At 39.8% G+C, this 22,079-nt stretch overlaps 1 protein-coding gene across 1 annotated transcript in view; it reads right to left on the bottom strand.

The window, feature by feature from the left end:
- The window catches only part of PREX2 (phosphatidylinositol-3,4,5-trisphosphate dependent Rac exchange factor 2), a 370,987-nt gene that overhangs the window by 219,929 nt on the left and 128,979 nt on the right, over positions 1–22,079 (bottom strand). Inside the window, exons 9-11 of the mRNA XM_040354370.1 lie at positions 10,238–10,387; positions 1,617–1,761; positions 771–871 (exon numbers count right to left, since the gene is read on the bottom strand). Coding sequence (XP_040210304.1) covers positions 771–871; positions 1,617–1,761; positions 10,238–10,387 — 396 coding nt within the window. The remainder of the gene's footprint in view (positions 1–770; positions 872–1,616; positions 1,762–10,237; positions 10,388–22,079) is intronic.

Raw genomic sequence — 22,079 nt, 5'->3', positions numbered from 1 at the left:
GTCCATTCACAGGTTCTGGTGCGAACCAAACCGGAGGGTGTTCGGCTCATCCCTAGCCTGGATATGCTACGTACTAGAGAGTCTCCCCTCCATTGTGGGACATACTTGTCAATCCCTAAAAATATGGTTTTGTCAGGATTCTTAGCATGAGCTTCCAAGTTGTGCCGAGAGACTGGATGTTTAGGGAAACCAGTCAAGATGTTTGTTATATGTTCATTTAATCTAACACGAAGGGGTCGCTTAGTCCTGCCCACGTATTGTAGATCATTTTAGATTTGTACATAGATATGCACGGCACGTTTATATCACCCAAAAATCATCCAACAGTCTGATGATTTCTGTCAGAATGATAAAAGAACACATTTATAGGAAGATGCACCTGATATCTCTTTTTGCTGATGCTGATCCTCGATAATGCTGAACTCAGCAGTTTATACCAGACAGGGAACAAAAAGAGATCATCAAAATCGTCACTTAAGTGATCGAATAAAAGATGATGACACAGGAGTGTGGCTCGGTAGTGAGCCTGCTCAAGTGCCCTCATAGCAAGAGACTTGTTATTGGGGGCACTCGGCAGGAGGGAGGAGCCGGAACCACCGGCGGAGGACCCAAAAAGAAGAGGGTCGGGGTTGCTCTGTGCAAAACAATTGCACAGAACAGGTAAGTATAACACTTTGTTATTTTTTTTATTATTTTATTACAACCTTTAGAATCACTTTAACATGTTAGCTATAAGAGAGAGAAAGCCAAGATTAGCAATGATACTTTACCATGATGGATGATTCCATTTTCCAGTAAAGCTTGACCAAGATTCACACCCTCTTCAGGTCTATTAATTTCTCCAATTTCAAGTAACCATTCCACAAATTCACTGTAAAATACCAGAAACAGGTCACTAACAGGAGCAATTATTTTAACATCAAGATATTCTACCAACCAAACTATGAAACCTAGTACCACTAGATAAAAGACACAAATAAAAGCAAATAAAAGCAATTCTGCAATTAATAAGGTCCAATTTACTTCTCTGTGTTGTGTTTTGTGATGACACATTGTGGTGGCATACCATTCGTTCTGAATAGTACCGCAGAACACAAAGGCAACACACATACAATGCAACACACTGCAACAAATCGCAGTACCTGACCCTGACCTGGTATTAGCCTCTTCAGTTCAGAGAGGGTGAGGGAAGATGCAGCACAAGAAGTCAATTAGGTGTGTTGCAAGGCAAGGGGCATGCTGATAAGATTAGAGAGCAGTATGACAGAGACATGCTCATTGATGTGCTGCTTCTCATTTTACCATCCAATGACAAGGTGGGGAAGGAGAGAAGATCTCTATGTGAAAGTGAAACTGCAATAGTAATAGTCAGATCTTCCCCCACCGAGCAGGGCCGTGCTGTTTGGAAGAGATGTGTAAATCCCAGAACTGGATGGACAAAAATACAAAAACCTTTGTCATGTAAAACATCTATCTGTTTAACTATGAAAAAATACCTATAACTATAAGTTTCAAATATATTACATTAAAAAGTTACTTGCTGTTTTTTTTTTTTTAATTATAAACCCTTCTCTTCATACATCCATTAACAAAGCTATAACACCTGACCACTGTACCTTCCAAAGAAACATTTTGGGAACGTGGTCAGCTTCTTTTTTCGGTCTTTGATTAGATTTCCATGTTTGCACATCATTTTATAAAGTCTTTCCCCCTGTTCTGATATCATCATCCAGGTGTCCTGCTCCATTCCTAAAGTCAAACCTAGAGAGTCAGAAAAACATTAAAAGTTCAGTGTTTTATTTTTTGTTGCCAGTTGACAAAACCCATATTCTCAGTAGGCTCACCAGACTGTTATATATATGAACTACAATAAAATGTTTCTAAACCCAAGAACAAAAACTCTTTTTGTGCTTGTTTCCCCTTTGAATAATACTCTTGATGTCCTATGGTGACAATGCTTGCTTTCTGTACTGTATCTATGAAGGAACAGGAAATGTGTTATTACTACAAAACACCTCCCCATCTCCTCATTTCCGTAAGTAAAGCCCTGTACATACAACCGGGATTCCTGGCGGCATAAAGTCCACTGGGAATCCAGACGGGAAACCGAGAACCTGCTCAGTAAGTTTCCCCGTGTACACACGGCCTGGTTTTCTGTCAGGAAAACTGCGAGGAAGTATACACACATCCAGTTTTCCCGGCCAAATGCTCTCCCCGCAGTTTTCCGGTCATGTTTACGGGGCTTTAGAGGTGAACTGGCCAGGGTGGAAAACACTGCTCTCCCTGATATTAACCAGTTTAATACAGGGTAGACAGAGTACACTTAATTGTACATGCTTGCTGGAATGCTGATAGGATCAGTACTTTTCATAGATATCTGTACATCAGACCACAAAACAGGACAACCATGAAGAAAATAGGGAGAGAAGGATTTGGTTTCAAAGCAGGGACAGTCCCCCTAAATGAGGGACAGTCGGGAGGTAAGCTATCCCTATTTTTGGAACCCAATCTCTCTGTACCTCCTTCCTCCTCAATTGTCCCTCTTGGTCTAATGTACAGATATCTATGGAGATGTACTATTCCACTACTAAAAGTGTTATTGTGCATCAAACCTTAAAGGGGTTGTAAAGGTTAATTTTTTTATTTTCTACATAGGTTCCTTTAATCTAGTGCATTGTTGGTTCACTTACCTTTTCCTTCAATTTGTTTTTTTTCTTTGTTTTCTTTTTTAGGAGGGAAATCGAAGGAAAAGTGAACTAACAATGCCCTAGCTTAACCTGCTAAGCAGTATTCCCGATTGTGGCTCAGGGTGAATTTTCACTGCCAAAAGTGGTAACACCGAGCCAGACTCGGGATCTCATCGCAGTATCCACAGGCAGATTTACTTACCTTGTCCCCTGGATGCTGAAATGTCTCCTCGCTGGATTCACAGTGTCGAGTGCCGAGCTCCGTTCCCGAGCGATGCAACGCACAGGGACGGAGTTCAGCTCCAAATTCAAAAAGTGAAAAACACAGTATAGATAAAGTATACTGTAATCTTACAGATTACAGTACTGTATCAAATAAAATTCACATCCCCGTTGTCCCTAGTGGTCTGTCCAGTGCCCTGCATGAACTTTTATGTAATAAAAACTGTTCTTTCTGCCTGGAAACTGGAAATTGTCCATAGCAACCAAAAAGTGTCCCTTTATGTCAAAAGTGGTTTTAGAGCAGCTAGAAAACAACGATAATAAATTAGAAACACTTCCAGAATTGAGCGATAGCGATTTGTGGGGAAATTCATCATCAAACACTGAAAGTAATGACATCGACAATTCTGCAACTGAGCAAATTTCCGTGTTTTTGATTTGATTACATTATTAAAGAATTTTTATTATAATTTCATTATTATTTGTTAACATAATTTATAGTTATTTATTATATTATAATTCATGATTTTGTGTTTCAAACTTTATCATGCCAATAAATTCCAATGATCCAACAAAGTAAATGACATACTTCACCCAGGTGTGCACCGTCACTCACAAGTTGTTTACCGGATTATAAGACCTCAAAGAAGGAGGCCTGGTTGCCCTTTGAGAGAGAGCCTACAGGGATGAATGGATGATGACCCCCAGGTGTCAGATAGAACTCATCCTGCCAGCCATAACAATCCACATGGTATATAAAATTCAATATTGGGCAAGAGCAAAAAAGTATCTCGTAGTGTAGCAGTTAATAAAACCCAGCATTTATTAAAGTTAAAACTACTTACAAACATAGGCAGATAAATTGCATAGAAACACAAGTAATTATCGATCGACACCTTGGCGGGTGTGATGACGTCACTGGTGAGTGACGGTGCACACCTGGGTAAAGAGTGTCATTTACTTTTGCTGGATCATTGAAATTTATTGGCACGTTAATTTTTTATGGACTTTGCACTGAGAGCTTTTTTGATTGATCTTTTCAGCACTTATATGGCATTTGTATTGATTTGCACTTATTTGTGTAGATTTATTTATGCTGCAATCTTCACTTGATGTGTTTTTTTTTATATTTATTTATGCATTTGAACTTAAATTGTTGGCTAGCGCAACACATTTGGGTTTACTATTTACGTTTATTACTATATGGATATTTGGTGAGTGCAGCTGTCACTGAAATGTGTGTACATTTTGTTTTAATTTATGACACTTAGCATAACTATTGTTTAATACACATTCTGTATAATGGAGAGCGTGGCAGGGTGTGTCCATTGCCTAAATACATTGTGTTAGAAGGTGTATCTCTTTGTCATCTCAAAAAGTTGGAGGGTATAAGAACAGGGACAGTCACTCCAAATTATGGACAGTTGGAAGATATGCAATGGATACTGAGCTAAAAGACACAGTGGGGTTGATTTACTAAAGGTAAATTGGCTGTGCACTTTGTAAGAGCAGTTGCTCCAGAGCTTATAAAATGAGCAAAAGCTCTGTTGACTTCCATCATTCAATTATGTGCAAGCACAAAAGCTGTTTTTTTTATTCTTATTTTCCTTGTGATTAGGTATTCTTTGCAAAGTAAAACTTTGCCTCATTTACTAAGCTCTGGAGCAACTGCCCTTGCAGATTGCAGCCCCATTGTACATTGCTTGGTGCTTGAAACATTGCTATTTCCAGTCCAATTCACAGAAATACACCATTCCTTTCTCCTCCCGCCTTGATCTTCATCACTCATTACTTGCCGCTACCCTGCTCCTCTGTTCTCCTTCCCCTGGTTTCCCTATTTCCGCTGGTCTACTTTTATGTTTTGTGTCTTCCTTTCTTTGCAAACTGCTTGCTTCCATCTCTATAATGCATAAGTAACTTTGGTCTACTGCTGTGATGCCACCTGTTCCAACTGGCATTACTCTTAATATATCACTGCAGAATACTACATAATTCACTACTTGGCTAAAGAACTTGTGCTAAATACTGAATCCCTTTCATAAATAGAAATATATAATTATGCAATTTAATATGAAAAAAAAAACACCATCTGGTTCCTGTAAAGGTAGCACATAGATGAGTCAGTTTATTTGTTCAACCAGAGGGACTCAAATTGAGGTGGAATAAGGAGGTGGACTATTTATATATTTATGCTTTTTTTCACTATATAATTTTCATACTATTATAATTTGCATGTAAGTGGATGTTACACCGCATTTTGGAATTGGCACTTTATATTTGGGATTGGATTTCTTTTAGTCACACAGATTTATTATTGATTCATTTTGAAAGTGATTTATATGCTACGTATATGTTTTAGTTTTGTTTGATTGTGTAGTTTTATTAATTTTTATTGCATTTTTTGGTGACAATAGCTGCAGAACACATTTATATTATTTATTAAATTTGGCTCTCAATTTGTGTGGTAGCGTGGGAAACTCTGGTTTAGTGATAGATGGTAAACCTTCCAATGGGATGCTAGTTCTGGTGACCTGGGGGGGTCCGAAGAGATTTCTTTGATTTGCAGGGATTTCCTCTCACTTCCTGTTTGGCTATGGGACAGGAAATGAAGGGAAATCACCTCAATGGGACACAGATGGCAAAAAAAAAAACTGACAGCATTTATAACCCTCCCCTTCTCTATCCAAAATAGAAAAAAAAGTTTTGTCTATAGCTCTACTTAAAATAAAATGGAGCAAAACACTTATTTTTTGTTACCCAAAGTAGGCAAATTTAGGCTTCAAAGTAACAAGACTTCATCAGACATTAAAACATTTACGGTCCATGGCAGGACAACTATTAAAAATATATGTAAAATTCAGTAATCTTTTTAATTATTATTACAGTTGAATCTCGGATTACGAGCATAATCCGTTCCAGGAGTATGCTCGTAATCCAAAGTACTCGCATATCAAAGCGAATTTTCGCATTGAAGTCAATGAAAACGAAAATAATTAGTTCCGCATTGACTTCAATGGGATGCAATATCGCAACGGGATGCAAATGCGGTACTGCAGGCCCTATTAGGTTGAATTCTGTTTGGCTTGCGAGACACTCGCAAACCGAGTCAGAATTTTTTTGCTCGCAAATCAAAATGCTCTCAAACCAAGTTACTCTTAAACCGAGGTTCCACTGTATTATTGTTATACACAATTTATATAGCGCCAACAGTTTATACAGGGCTTTACAATGTAGAGGGGGGACAGCACAGTTCAATACAGAAGGGACAGGAGGTCCCTGCTCGTAGAGCTTACATTCTAAAGGGAGGGGGTGGTCGGTTAGTTTAATGTCAAATTAAATTAGTGCAAAATGCTCAAAAACACTATTATTCATTTTCATGACCATTGGAATAAAACTGTAAATGTGGTGTTTTTTTAAATAGACAATGTGGATCCCAACAGATCTCCATCATTATAACATGTATGTTTTAACCTGCCTGGCGGTGTTCCCGAGTCTGACTCGGGGTTAGATTTTCCTGCTGCGAGCGGTAACCCTGAGTCAGACTCGGGCTTGCCTCGCTAGATCCACAGGCACTTTTTACTTACCTTGTCCCTGGATCCAGCGATGCCACCGCGCTGTGTGAGCGAGCAGGACCTCGCTCGATTCACACAGTGCCTCCGTGTGACGCCGATCTCCGTTCCCTGCGACGTTACGACGCACGGGGACGGAGAACGGCGCCAAATTCAAAAAAGTAAACAAACACTTTACATACAGTATACTGTAATCTTATAGATTACAGTACTGTATGTAAAAAACACACACCCCCCTTGTCCCTAGTGGTCTGTCCTGTGCCATGCATGTCATTTTATATAATAAAAACGTTTCTTTCTCCCTGCAAACTGTAGATTGTCCATAGCAACCAAAAGTGTCCCTTTATGTCAAAAATAGTTTTAGATCAGCTAAAAAACAGCGATAATAAATTATAATCACTTGCAGAATTGTGCGATAGCGATTTGTGGGGAAATTCGTCATAAAAAAAAAAAAATAATGACAGCAACAATTCTGCAACTGAGCAAATTTCAGTGATTTTAATTTGATTACATTATTGAATAATTTTTATTATAATTATATTATTATTTGTTATAATTATTTATAATTATTTATTATATTATAATTTATAATTTTGTTTTTAAAAAAATGTCATACCCGGGATGCCTATTAGAATCTTGTTTGGTCAGATTTAAGTGAGTTATTTCTAAAAATTACAGACCTACAATATAAAACGCCAAATTTCCTTGCAAATAATGGTACCGCTTTCAGCATGTTTTTTCTGAAAGAATCATACCGCCAGGGAGGTTAAACATTATTAAACCATTGTTTTGGCAATAGGTCAGTGTCCAGTTCTGCTTGGACATTTATGGAATATCGCCTCCATTGTTTGGTCAGAGTTGTTACGCACATTATTTATAGGCCATTGTACAGATGATTAAGGATTAACAATGCAGAATGTGCTAGGTAACATAGTCTGGTGTTGCATGGAGCATAGCTAATCTAAGGAGACTGTTTACAGCTGTTATTCTATTTACAAGTGGCTCTTTTAGCAGTGAGTCACAGTGTATCCTGTACTGAATGAGACACATTAAAAACAGCCGAAAATAGAGATTACAGGAACACAACAGAATCATACCCAAAAATGGGTACCTACAGACTATACAGGGTAGTCAGACATGCATGCACCAGAATAGTGCAGCACACACCCAGGTTTGAATATTTGGCTTCATGTTAGTCAATGGAGAGTGGAAAAAAAAGCTCACAGTGTTCTGTGAGGGTGAAAGAGAGCAGTCTGCACATGTGAGGGTAGGGAAAAAAGCTGAGTGCTTATTTGTGAGTTCCCCAGGCCGTGCATTTAACGCTCAATACACCCAGCAATTTGAAGAACAGAGAAAAGGGCAATGGAATAAGCAGTTTGAATAATAATGTACTGAGGATGTTGTAAAGCCTCGTACACACGACCGAGGAACTCGACGGGCGAAACACATCGTTTTCCTCGTCGAGTTCCTTGTTAGGCTTGTCGAGGAACTCGACAAGCTTGCTTTGCGTACACACAGTCAAGACAAAATCTCCTCGTTCTCAAACGCGGTGACATACAACACATACAATGGCAGGGGAAGTTCGATTCCACTGGCTAAACTCTTGGGGCTGGTTTTGCTAATCTCATGTGTTTGCGTGTTAAGTAAAAGTTTGTTAAGAGACGATTTGCACTTTTCAGTCTGTTACAGCTTGAAAAATTTGTTATCTCCATTACAAATGCTACTTTTACTCCCGTCTCGTACTTTATTCTGAGCAAGCGCGGGTTTCTTAGCACACACACGCTCGAGTTTCTCGTCGGAAACCAGCCCGACCAGGAACTCGACAAGCCAATTTGAGACTCCCATTGAGGAAATAGAGAACTTGCTCTCTTTTTGGCTCGTCGAGTTTCTCGACAGTTTCCTCGACGAAAATGTACACACGACCGGTTTCCTCGGCAAAAAAATATCTCCCAGCAAGTTTCTTGCTGTTTTTTTCCGAGAAACTCGGTCGTGTGTACGAGGCCTAATGCTTAGGCATATTTGTGGTAAAAAGGTGAACTAACCTCTTAAAGTAGATCTACATTCTAAATGGATGACATATAGTTTGCTCAAGCATCATATATTGTAAACAACTGCCATGTGTTCTCCCCCCCCCCCCCCCAGAAAAAAAAAAAAAACGTTCTCAGTCCTGCTGATCTTCTCCAAACTTGTTTAGCCTCTTCCTGTCTACACGTACTCAACTATACATTATTTTTCTTAATCGGCATTCCTGATGATGACTACAGTAGAACAGGCCTGTGCAATGTGTGTCAGCCCAGCCGCCTGTGCTGTCCATCAGGTTTGTATGTGAAATGAAGGAGCATCATTGGGAGACAGTTGTCATAGGAAGAGCCTGGACAACTATGCAAGGATCACCAGGTATCATTGCAATACAATCTGCAGGTTTGAAAAGACTGAAAGCTTTTGAAATGGAATTAACTTGTTAAAAATGTTAAAGCTTAGATGAGATTTTAGTGATTGTGTTACTATCTATTTTAATAAAACAATGTTTGTATAAACCCAATTAACACTGGTTGGCTTCTAGGTGAAATGGTCACATACAACAAATTATTCTGGTTGTCTAGAGCTACAGTATATGGCATATTGTCTCCTCTCTTAACCTCAGGAAAGAAAAAAGGTTTATGGGTTTATATTGATAGTGTTTAGAGACCAAAAACCACTAAACCATTGGAAGAAATGTGCTTTTTTCTAGTTGTCTGTTAATTCAGCTAAGTATTGATTCTGAGAAAATGTTGTCCTAATAGTACTGCCTTTAAAGAAGAGGCAAGTTGCCAAAAATATATTCTTGAGCTTAACCACAATTTCTTTTACTTGTAGGTTATTGAACCTGACTTCTTGGATAATGTCCATATTCACTTTCATTCCATTGCAATTTGACATTTCCATTTTTTTTTATATCAGCTACTTGAGTTAATTTGTTTTAAATATGCTTAGAAAACTGTGGAAAGTTGTTCTGAAGCTTTTTTTTATGCAAATGCTATAAAATTATGGAAAACAGTGTTTAGATAACTGACAATGGTGAGTTAAAGAATGTTTACTTAGTAAAGTAAATGTAATTTGGCAGAATAAGGCAAAATTGGGATCACTTAAAATATTAAATCATCTGCAATAGAAGTTAAAAATGGGCGTTTTCCTTTATTTTTAAATATATATATATATATATATATATATATATATATATATATATATATATATATACACACACACACACATTTTGCCAATTCATCTACAATGAATTACCCACTGCCAGCTACTGTATTCTGTAAGCCAGAATACTCGACCAGACTGCAGCTGATTGTTCATCCAACGTCTCAGCCCAGGTTATTACATTTTTCTAGCTGGCAGATGTTGACAGAGCCACCCACGGTTGGAATTTCAGTTGATTCAAGAAATTGTCCAAAATTTGAGTCGTGTAGGACCAGCTTTAGTGTCAGTTAACATTATGTTCATGATTTGCTGTGATATAAACAAATACAAAGATATTTAAGGAACAGTTAGGCCTCATTCACATGATCACACTCATCAGAACACTCGTGTAGAGGGCAGAGTTTACCCACCCAGGAGGCACAGGTGGTCCATGAAGCTGCGTACGGACAGTCTGTTCAATGTTCAAATAAATCATTTATTTAATTTAATGTTCTCTGTATTTGTTTAAAAAAATAAACACAGAAATCTCCAGATTTTTCATAAAATTTTACCCACTCTTGAACTATCACTCACACTTTCTCTTCTCCTTCTCTTTCAATATGGCTTCCAGCCACTCTTGCTTCTCCTCAGCTGACTTCGCCATACACACAAACCACTTGTTTTTGGCAGTGTTGTGTATCTTCCAGCCATGTGTAACAGTATTACCGCTGCTGTGAAAGTCCGCTGCAAGAAAAAAAAATCACATAAATCTCACTGACAAAATTAAAATAAAACTTTAGTTCCCAGGTATCTATTAGGGTGGAAACTACAGATAGGGCAGATGTACTTCAATTAGGAAATAAGAAATAAACCCAACACTAAATTTATAATTAGATTAAATATAATAGAGTAGAATAAATGTTGTGATTAAATTTGTTTCCTTTTTTCAGGCTAAGTAATTTTTTACAAGCACAAACCTGCTGAATCGCTGGAAAAGGTACTGTAGTATTCTTGTAATTTAACCACTTAAGCCCCGGACCATTTTGCAGCTAAATGCCCAGGCCAGGTTTTGCGATTCGGCACTGCGTCGCTTTAACAGACAATTGCGCGGTCGTGCGACGTGGCTCCCAAACAAAAATGGCGTCCTTTTTCCCCCACAAATAGAGCTTTCTTTTGGTGGTATGTGACCACCTCTGCGGTTTTTATTTTTTGTGCTATAAACAAAAATAGAGCGACAATTTTGAAAAAAATGCAATATTTTTTACTTTTTGCTATAATAAATATCCCCCAAAAACATATATAAAAAAAAAAATTTTTCTCAGTTTAGGCCGATACGCATTCTTCTACCTATTTTTGGTAAAAAAAAATTGCAATAAGCGTTTATCGATTGGTTTGCGCAAAATTTATAACGTTTACAAAATAGGGGATAGTTTTATTGCATTTTTATTAATTTTTTTTTTTTACGACTATTGGCGGCGATCAGCGATTTTTTTCGTGACTGTGACATTATGGCGGACACTTCGGACAATTTTGACACATTTTTGGGACATTGTCATTTTCACAGCAAAAAATGCAAATTGCATTGTTTATTGTGAAAATTACAGTTGCAGTTTGGGAGTTAACCACAGGGGGCGCTGTAGGAGTTAGGGTTCACCTAGTGTGTGTTTACAACTGTAGGGGGGTGTGGCTGTAGGACTGACGTCATCGATCGAGTCTCCCTTATAAAAAGGATCACTCGATCGATACGCCGCCACAGTGAAGCACGGGGAAGCCCTGTTTACATACGGCTCTCCCCGTTCTTCAGCTCCGGGGAGCGATCGCGACGGAGCGGCTATAAACGAATAGCCGCGCCGTCGTCCCGGATCGCTCCCTGAGGGAATCCGCACGCAGCGGGGGGGTCCCGATCGGACCCCCCACCCGCTAGAAGGCAAGGACGTATATATACGCCCTTCTGCCTGTCCGTGCCATTTTGCGGACGTATATAGTCGTGCGGCGGGGGTTAAGGAGGCCATAGATGGACTGAAATTCAACCAGTTCAACATGGACTAGCCAAATTTTGATCCATGTGTGGCCACTGCAGTTGTACTAAAGTCAATTTATGAAATGGCCTCTCTGTAACTGCCTTGTTCGATAAAAGCCACTTGATCTGTGTATTCTGACAGAGGGGGTGACTACCCATTGTCAGAATAGAATGGTGCAGCAGGGAGCAATTCACCTTGAATGTGGATGGGAAAATGCTGATAATGCTGAATAAAACGGATCCACCTATGGACTGCTCTGTGGATTGAACAAATAAATCAAGCAATATTATACATCTGTGGGGGGGTTACCTGCACCTACTCTCTGATCCACCTATGGACAGCTTTACTGTGGATTGAACAAATAAATCAAGCAATATTATACATCTGTGGAACCTACTCTCTGAGAAAAGAAAACCTGATCCTATGTATAGGAGAAAAAAAAACCCTAATCCTAAATTTCAGGGAAAACAACTGATAGGGTAAGAGAACACATAATCATATAGCAGGTTTTTTTTTAATTTTAACTGCAATGGTGGCGATACACTGTAAACACATCCCTGACCTCTTTAAATGCTTTCTAATATGAAGTTATTCTTAACAAATGCTCTAATCAGGTTTTAGTTGGTTTCTAACAGCTCAGATACACTTGCTGTTAACATTAAAGGGTTGCAGGCTGAAAAATACTTTTTTCTCATTGAAAACACCAACTCCTGCGCTATGAACTTTGAAAATTAAAGTATATCCACAGCCAAAATGTGTTTTTCCATTTTTGGTTAAGCAGGAAATGGTTAAAAAAAACCTCTGTCAATATTCTTATGCCATCTATGTCCTGTTCAAAGAGATTTTTCCTAATTTCCTGTCCCGTAGACACAACAGGAAGTGAGTGGAAATCTCTCCAAAGTGAGGTAAACAGTTGCCACTGTAACTAATGTCACCATTTCAAGATTTTCCCACTATTCCTGTACTGGTGGCAAAATGTGATATTTTCCTCCACTTTAAAGGGGGTTGTAAACATTTGTGTTTTTTCACCTTAATGCATCTTATGCATTAAGGTGAAAATACAACTTGCAGTGTCTGGCCCCCCCAGCACCCCCCCCCCTTTTATCTTATCTGAGCCCTGAATTTCCATAGGCACGATCCTGCGTCGCTCTCTCCACGGCTTGTCAGTTCTTCATTAGATTGATTAATAGCAGCGCAGCCATTGGCTCCCGCTGCTGTCAATCAAATCCAATGACACGGGCAGTGGGGGGCGGGGCCGATTCATACACTCAGCGGCTATGGATGCCAAGTGTATGACACAGAAGTGCGCCCGCAACGTAACCCCCTCGGGAGAGAGCTACCCAGAGGGGGTTATCTACTGTGGGGAGGAGCCTACAGAGCCACCGTGTGGCCCCAGAAAAGGAGAATCGGGGCCACTCTGTGCAAAAGAACTGCACAGTGGAGGTATGACATGTTTGTTATTTTATTTTATTTAAAACTGGAACCTTTATAACCACTTTAACCTCCTTGCATGGAAATTTGGCGTTTTATATTGTAGCCCTGTAATTTTTAGGAATAACTCACTTAAATCTGTCCAAACTAGAGTCTAGTAGACATCCTGGGTATGATAAAGTTTGAAACACAAAATCATAAATTATAATATAATAAATAACGCTAAATAATTATAACAAAAAATAATATAATAATAAAATGTATTTAATAATAATCAAGTGAAAAACACAGAAACTTGTAGAATTGTCGCTGTCATTACTTTCAGTGTTTGATGACTAATTTCCCCACAAATCACTATCGCTCAATTCTGCAGGTGTTCTAATTTACTATAGCTGTTTTAGCTGGTCTAAAACCACTTTTGACATAAAGGGACACTTTTTGGTTGCTATGGATAATCTCAAATTTCCAGGAAGAAAGAACAGTATATATAATATAAAACTGCATGCAGGGCACTGGACAAAGCACTAGGGACAAAAGGGATGTGAAATTATTTCATACAGTAATATAATCTGTAAGATTACAGTGTACTGTATGTGTTCTGTGTTTTTTCACTTTTTGAATTTGGCGTCGTGACGCTCGCAGGGAACAGATCCCGGCACTTTGATAGATCGAGTGGAGAAGACAGCCCGCACACACAGTGGGGAGATATCACAGAATCCTGGGGACAAGGTAAGTAACTTTGCTTGGATCCTGCGATGCGATCCCGATTGTGGCTCGGGGTTACTGCTTTTGATAATGAAAATTCACCCCGATTCACGCTCGAGATTATCGCTAGGGAGGTTAAGTCTCATTGTCATTGGTTATCAGAGAGATGGTGAACTTCCCAATTAGGGACAGGGGTTTAAATCCTTTCACCATACAAAACAAAAAACTGTTTTGCCTTCAGAGACGAGGGAAGGCCCTGTTTTAAAGTGCTTTTGCTGCTTATTCAGAATTTCTAAATACTTTAGTCTACATGATTTGGGCACAGGTTTACAGTTTACATCTGATTGCTTATTATCCGCAACACATTTCTTTTTTTTCAGACAAGAAGAAACATTCTTTAAATTTAATGCGTTCTTGCATTCTCTGAGGCCCCATACACACGATAGAATCTATCCGCAGATAAATCCCATCGAATGGGTTTCAGCGGATAGATTCTATGGTGTGTACACTCCGGCGGAAATTTATCCGCGGATATTTCTGAATTCCAGCAGATAAATATTTGTCGACATGCACAGAATATCTATCTGCTGGAATCGGATCCCACGGATGGATCCGCTCGTCTGTACAGACTCACCGGATCCATCCGTCCAAAGGGATTCCCCGCACGCGTCGTAATGATTTGACGCATGCGTGGAATTCCTTATATGACAGCGTCGCGCCCGTCGCCGCGTCATAATCGCGGCGACGGCGCGACACGTCATCGCCAGAGGAGTTCGGCGCGGATTTCAATGCGATGGTGTGTACACGCCATCGCATAGAAATCTGCTGAAATCCTCGAGAGGATTTATCCGCGGATACGGTCCGCTGGACCGTATCCGCGGATAAATCCTCTCGTGTGTATGGGGCCTTAGATGAGCTCATCATGGAATTTTATTCTAACATGTTCAGCTTCTTGTTTTATTTTCTTGAGGAACAAAAATTTCCCATCAAAGCAGGTTTATCTTGAGGACATATGGTGTTTGAATCCTGGTGTTTCTGGTGCCTATCAAACAAGCATGACTTGAATTTAAAACTTACTGTTTATACAAACTAAACACTGTAAAGCTGGCCATGCACCCATAGAATTGCTTTGTTTAGCCCGAGAGGTAAATGAAAGAAGTCTAAAAGATTCCTCCATCCACATGAGACAGCACAAACGAGCGAACCTCCTGCTGCAGCTATTGTATTCCAAAAGCCAGTCCCGCCGGACTTTCAGAAAACCAGAACACTGGTCTGATTGGATGCAGGCACTGTTCGGTCAACAATTTTGCACCCAGTTCTTTCAATTTTTCATTTGAAGGATGTCAGACAGAGGTGCTGAGTGGGCCACCCACTGATCACATTTTGGCCAATTCATTTGGATCTGGACAAAATTCACTCAGTGTATTGCCAGCTGTAGAGCTTGTGTATTTTATAACAAAATCACTTTTCTTCCCATGCAAGCCAAAAGCAGCTTAAAGAAGTTTAGAAGCAGGCCAGAAGGCAGTGAGCAGAAAATAACAAGCACATCTAAAGGAACTTGACTATAGAGCCCAACTCCAGGAAATGTTACAATTCTCCCATGTAGCAGGCCTGTACTGACACAGTATCAGCCTTTGATGACAACAGAAACTTAGATCGTTGGATCATGGGGGAGAAGTTGTTACAAGGAGCGGTCTAGTAGTACCCTTGCAGTGGGGTGCATCCCCACTGCAAGGGAGAATTTTCAAGTTTCCCAAAGTGTTCCTTTTGAGTATCACAAACTTATATCAAATGCAAGTTGAATGCATTGCTCATCAACAAGGCCTATTTTGGTCTCCCCTTACAATGCTAAGCCACGGCAGCCTTCATTTTTCACCACCTATACAATACATCACCAAATCCTAACCATTTTCAGGCAAATGTTTAAAAATATTAATGCAATCAACTCACTGGGGGGAGAACCACTAGGGGAATCAAGGATGGAAAAGGACCTGGGAGTCCTAGTAGATGATAGGCTCAGCAATGGCATGCAATGCCAAGCTGCTGCTAACAAAGCAAACTGATTTTTGGCATGCATTAAAAAAGGGATTAACGCAAGAGATAAAACGATAATTCTCCTGCTCTACAAGACTCTGGTCCGGCCGCACCTGAAGTATGCTGTCCAGTTCTGGGCACCAGTCCTCAGGAAGGATGTGCTGGAAATGGAGCTAGTACAAAGAAGGGTAACAAAACTAAAAAAGGGTCTGAAGGATATTAGTTATGAGGAAAGGTTACGAGCACTGAACTTATTCTCTCTGGAGAAGAGACTCTTGAGAGGGGATATGATTTAAATTTTTCAAATACCGTACTGGTGACCCCACAATAGGAGGAAAATTACAGAGCTGCAGATTGGAAAGGTAATGTTTAAGGACATTCAATTAAAATATGATTTGTGTTGCAATTGTAAATGCTATATTATTGCAGGTTTTTTTTCAATTTTTTTTTCCATGAAAGTGGAGTTACCGTTTAAGATAACAAGAAGTATGCGAAAGACACAGGACAGCTCCAATTTTTTTTACGAGAACAACATTTTTTAAATAATCTCTAACAAAAAGCTTCCAAAGGTATATATTTTTTTTTTAAAGTGTATTTAAAGTGTATTTTGTGCGTGTACTCGAGAGAGGAGCCGGACTGCAGGAGTTGGGAGTAGGCAGGCCTCCCCCAGAGGCAATCTGCCACCTTTCTCCATGCCCCAGGTGGCAATGGCGGGTGTGTGAGGGGATCCTCCCACACAGCCCGCCCTACCTGCTCCGCTTTGAAGCCCAACGGGGCAGAGGGACTCCCTATAAGGGAGTGAGAGGATTAGCCCGCTCAACCAGCCCCGTTAGTCCTTCGCCTCTCTTTTAGAGACCGCGTGGTCAAAGTGCGTGTGTGTTAACCCAATTTTGAGTGCGTGTGTAGGTGTGGTGTTTTTTTGTGGGAGGGGGGTGGGCGTACTCAGCGCAGGCTTACCTCGCATAGCACACCCACCGGGAGCCGGGCTGAGACCACCAAACTCAATTCACATGTAGCCGAGAACGGGAACCGAACCCCTAGCTGCAGAGGTGAATGGCTTGTCAGCGCAGTGCCAATCGCGTTGAGCCACCGCAGCTCCTCCAAAGGTATATTTAACAGATCAACACGGAGCAAGTATAAGAAGTTCATTGTCAGGGTTTACATACACTTTAATAAGGTTTACCACTATATTTTTAGCCACGTGACTGTATTTTTTTTTTATTTCATTGGACTCACGCTCTTTTGAAATTAAGGATACCATTCCTTGAGTGTTAGCTTTGGGAATTCAGCATTATGTCTGTCTGTCAGTTTGCATCAATGTTAGTTTTATGGAATGCCCAGAATAAAATTAACACTGTGCCGCAAATGATAATTCAAATATGGTTAACCTGTTTATTTATATGAAAACTTACAGAATCTTAGGAACCTGATTTTTACAAGTGGGGTATGGGGGAGGGGGGTATTATTATTTTTGCTATTACTAATAATAATGAAATATTGTAGACACATGGTAATAATAAAAGATTTGATGCACAGACAAAGTAAATTTCAATCAGAATCATTTGTAGTCAGGGAGAAAAGGGCCACTGTGAAAATGATGCTAATTAAAACAGTTCATGGTAAGGGCCTGAGAACAGGGAAGTGACAAATTCTTGCAGAGTGCTCATTTTATTTAGAAGACATTCTAATTAGCTATTAAGCTAATAGGCAAGTCTTCTGAGAGTAAACGCTAAGATCAGAAAAAACTGCCAATAATTTGGGAATTCGCTGGACTTTGCAAATCTACTTTAGAAAGAAAAGAGACTAAAATAAATTATAAGAGAGAATATACTTCTATTATACAATGTACTACATTAGTACATTGTACATCATTATTATTATTATTATTTGGCCCTAAAGTACTTATTTTTATATAATAGGTTTACAAAAAAACATAACAGAAATGTAGTAGATTGATAAGGCTTTTTATTAGACTATAGTATACAACATTATTATCTTTTTTTTATTATTTATTCTATTTTAATAGTGTAGCGGAAATCAGTTACAGATTTTTCCAGACAGAAAGAATGACAACCTGTAGGGTGAAAGGCTACTGACATGGAAGACTAATGCCTTGTTTCCACTGAACGGAACGGTTCGGGTCAGTATGTTTGGAACAGTTTAGAATGGACCGGTCTATTCTCGTGAGTGTTTCCACTGCAAATCGGAACTTCGGGACCATACAGGATTTAGGAAAAATGCCTAGTGCGTCCACCAATCAGTGAGATGTATTTGTAGGTCCGCCCTAATGGAACCGTTCCATTTCTATGGCCCCACATCTGAAGCAGGACCCAGAATGGTCTGGTACGGTTCACTTTTATGGCACGCTTTCATAATGGAAACACCCAAAATAGCGTACCGAACCGAACCGTACCGAACCGATCCGCTCAGTGGAAACGAGGCATAATTGTACATGGAGCCATTTTGCTTTGTTCAACAAAGTGCTTCCAAGTGGTAAACTATACTTCGCAGAAGACACAATTTATGTTCACCATGCAGTACAAGTAACCTACTAAAGAGCATGCAAGCTGGCATCAACATAATGGGGGCGTGGGGTTCACATGCTCATTGTCCTCCTTCCAATAAAATAGCACTTTTTTATTTATTTATTTAAGTAAAAACGTTAAAAGTGTAACCCTCCAAATGCTAGGCTGCTGTCAAAAATACACATTCAGCACAATGGGGAGCACAAGCATTACATTTGCTTTCTGAAATTTAAATATCTACCAGTTTGAGAAGATTCATTGCATTAAAACTGTCACATACGTTGCCAGCAAACGCACAAGCAAATCTAGACCTGGTTTCACCAGCCCATTTATAAATATAGCCCAATTACTTTTTTTTTGACTGTGCAGACAAGTCAAAATGGGGCCAAGTGTTGTGCGCACAAGCTGGGAAATGTCAGCTTCCTCTTCTCTACAATTTATTATTGAGTCCATCAGGAAGCGGATGACTAAATATTCCATCTCCATGCTGCTTGCCTGTTCCCAGGCAGATGTGTGTTTGTATGTTTCCAGGGAGAAAAATGCACAATTGTCTGCTCTATTGTGTAGCCACATTCCTGAACCAAGAGGCACAATGTCTACCATCACACTACAATGACTCTGGCTGTTATGAAACACTATAATGTATACAGACTTTTTTATATACGGTATATTTAACCTTGTACACTGTTTACATTGAAACATAATGCATAATAAAAATTTGTATCTTCTCTTGACAATACTGACAGATGAAACTCTAAATGCTATGTATTAGCATACTTTATTTTAATCCGCATTAACACAATAAAATGACCCATGGCTGGGTTCTGCACTTGTGTCTAGACTGGCAACCTGGCAATTATGGTGTTCCAAAAGACTGTTCTATGTAGAACATTTATAGCCTCCCTGAACATGTTTTAATAACACACCAAATATATGATAAGTTGGCAGATATGCAACTATTTTTTAAAAGTTTATAAATTGAAATTATATCCTATGGATTTTACTTCCAGTTCAACAGTGACTGAATTCCTGGAGATCCTACAATTATCACTATACGAAGGTGTGCCGCTGAAGATCCTTATTTTACCATATGCATGGTAATAGCATCACAATGATAAAAATGATATATAAGGAGACCTTGCTTCAATATTATATAAAGTTACATAGTTAGTCTGGTTGAAAAAAATACACAAGTCTATCTAGTTCAAACAATAAAGGGGGGGGGGGGGAATTGCAATCCTATATACACAATCCTATACCCACAGTTGATCCAGAGGAAGGCACAAAAAAACAGCAAAGCATGAAAGCATGAGCCAATTTGCTCCAGCAGGGGAAACAATTCCTTCCTGATCCCCCAAGAGGCAATCGTATATTCCCTGAATCAACTTTATCTATAAATGTTAGTATACAGTTATATTTTGTGCATTTAGGAAAGAATCCAGGCCCTTTTTAAAGAAATCTATTGAGTTGGACAGAACCAGCTCTTAAGGGAGTCTATTCCATGTTTTCACAGCTCTTACTGTAAAGAAGCCTTTCCATATTTGGATATTAAATCTCTTCTCTACTCCAGAAGTAAAAGGTGCCCTTTTGTCCTTTGTGATGACTTTAAAGTGAATAACTCAACACCAAGTTTACCATATGGAACACCTATGTATTTATACATTGTGACCATACCGCCCCTCCCCCACCCCCCAATGTCCTCTTCTCAACAGAAAATAAATTCAGTTCCTTTCAATCTTTCCTCATAGCTGAGCTCCTCCATGCCTCTTATCAGTTTGGTGGCCTTTCTCTGCACTTTCTCCAGTTCTCAAATGTCCTCCAGATGAAGTCTTACTAATGATTTGTACCAGAAACCACTGCTTGGCATAATAAGCATCCTTTTCCTGCAGACATTCCTCTTTTCACTTCCTCATTTTTGTTTTTGCTCAGAAGTTGCTCTATTTCTTCTCTGTTCTGTTCACTTCCTGCTTGTCTGATTTTACTGACCACCGTGAAGGGAGGCTTTACTGCGGTGGTCAGTAACGTGCTCACCCCCTCCTGGGAACTACATCTATGTGGCAGGACGCTCTCTACGTGTTAGAGACTTCAAGGAGGTGTGAATTACTGGGCGTGCCACAATTCATACTGGGAAATGTAGTTCTTACATGAACAAACGATGCAAACCAGGAAGTGAATGAGAGAACAGAAACTAGAATGCCGGAGGTGATATAGATGAAGGAATTTAATAGGTATTTACTCGTTTTTTAACAGAATCATTACACTATTCTGTCTGTCTACATTGCAGACATTAATTTTAGGCAAAATTTTTTTTTCCTTTAGTGACCCTTTAAGGAGCGCTGCTGCCCGGCCGCCACATAGTTAACAACAGATGAGTCATCAGCTATCAGCGGCCTTCCCACTGACAGCAGAATGAAAAAAAAAACATTGCCGAATTTACTGGCAATAGAAAAAAAAACACCAGGCCCTTAGGTCTGGTATGGGGTTTGCTGGCAGGCCCTCAGGTCTGGTATTGATTTTTGTGGTAAACCCAGCTGTAGTTTTAAAAAAAAAAATGGCATGGGATTCCCACTAAAATTCATACCACACCCTTATCCGAGAATGCAGCCTGGCAGGCCAGGAAAGGTGGGGCAGCGGGCGTCCCCCCGAACCATACTAGGCCACATGCCCTCAACATGGGGGGCACCTTGTACCCATGTTGATGGGGACAAGGGCCTTCCCCCCAAAACCCTGAGTGGTGGTTGTGATGGTCTGCATGCAGGGGGATTATCAGAATCTGGAATCCTCCTTTAACAGCCCCCCATGTGAATGAGTAGGGCTACTCATTCACCAAAAAAATAAAGACACCAGGCAGTTCTTGCCAATTCCTTTGTTAAAAATAAAATAAAAAATAATGCCCCCCAATGCTCCGCCCATGATGAAGGCTAACTCCCGAATGCCTGCTCCACAGTCAGTCAGCTCTTAACCACTTAAGCCCCAGACCTTTAGGCAGCTAAATGCCCAGGCCAGGTTTTGCGATTCGGCACTGCGTCGCTTTAAAAGACGCGGTCGTGCGACATGGCTCCCAAACAAAATTGGCGTCCTTTTTTCCCCACAAATAGAGCTTTCTTTTGGTGGTATTTGATCATCATATTTTTTACTTTTTGCTATAATAAATATCCCCCAAAAACATATATAAATTTTTTTTTTCCTCAGTTTAGGCCGATACGTATTCTTCTACCTATTTTTGGTAAAAAAAATCGCAATAAGCGTTTATCGATTGGTTTGCGCAAAATTGATAGCGTTTACAAAATAGGGGATAGTTTTATTGCATCTTTATAAAAAAATTGTTTTACTACTATTGGCGGCGATCAGCGATTTTTTTAGTGACTGCGACATTATGGCGGACACTTCGGACAATTTTGACACATTTTTGGGACCATTGTAATTTTCACAGCAAAAGAATGCATTTAAATTGCATTGTTTATTGTGAAAATGACAGTTGCAGTTTGGGAGTTAACCACAGGGGGCGCTGTAGGAGTTAGGGTTCACCTAGTGTGTGTTTACAACTGTAGGGGGGTGTGGCTGTAGGACTGACGTCATCGATCGAGTCACCCTTATAAAAAGGATCACTCGATCGATACGCCGCCACAGTGAAGCACAGGGAAGCCGTGTTGACATACGGCTCTCCCCGTTCTTCAGCTCCGGGGAGCAATCGAGATGGAGCGGCTATAAACGAATAGC

This window comes from Rana temporaria, chromosome 5, assembly GCF_905171775.1.
Source record: "Rana temporaria chromosome 5, aRanTem1.1, whole genome shotgun sequence".
NCBI lineage: Eukaryota > Metazoa > Chordata > Amphibia > Anura > Ranidae > Rana > Rana temporaria.
This window is presented reverse-complemented; position numbering and strand designations above follow the sequence as displayed.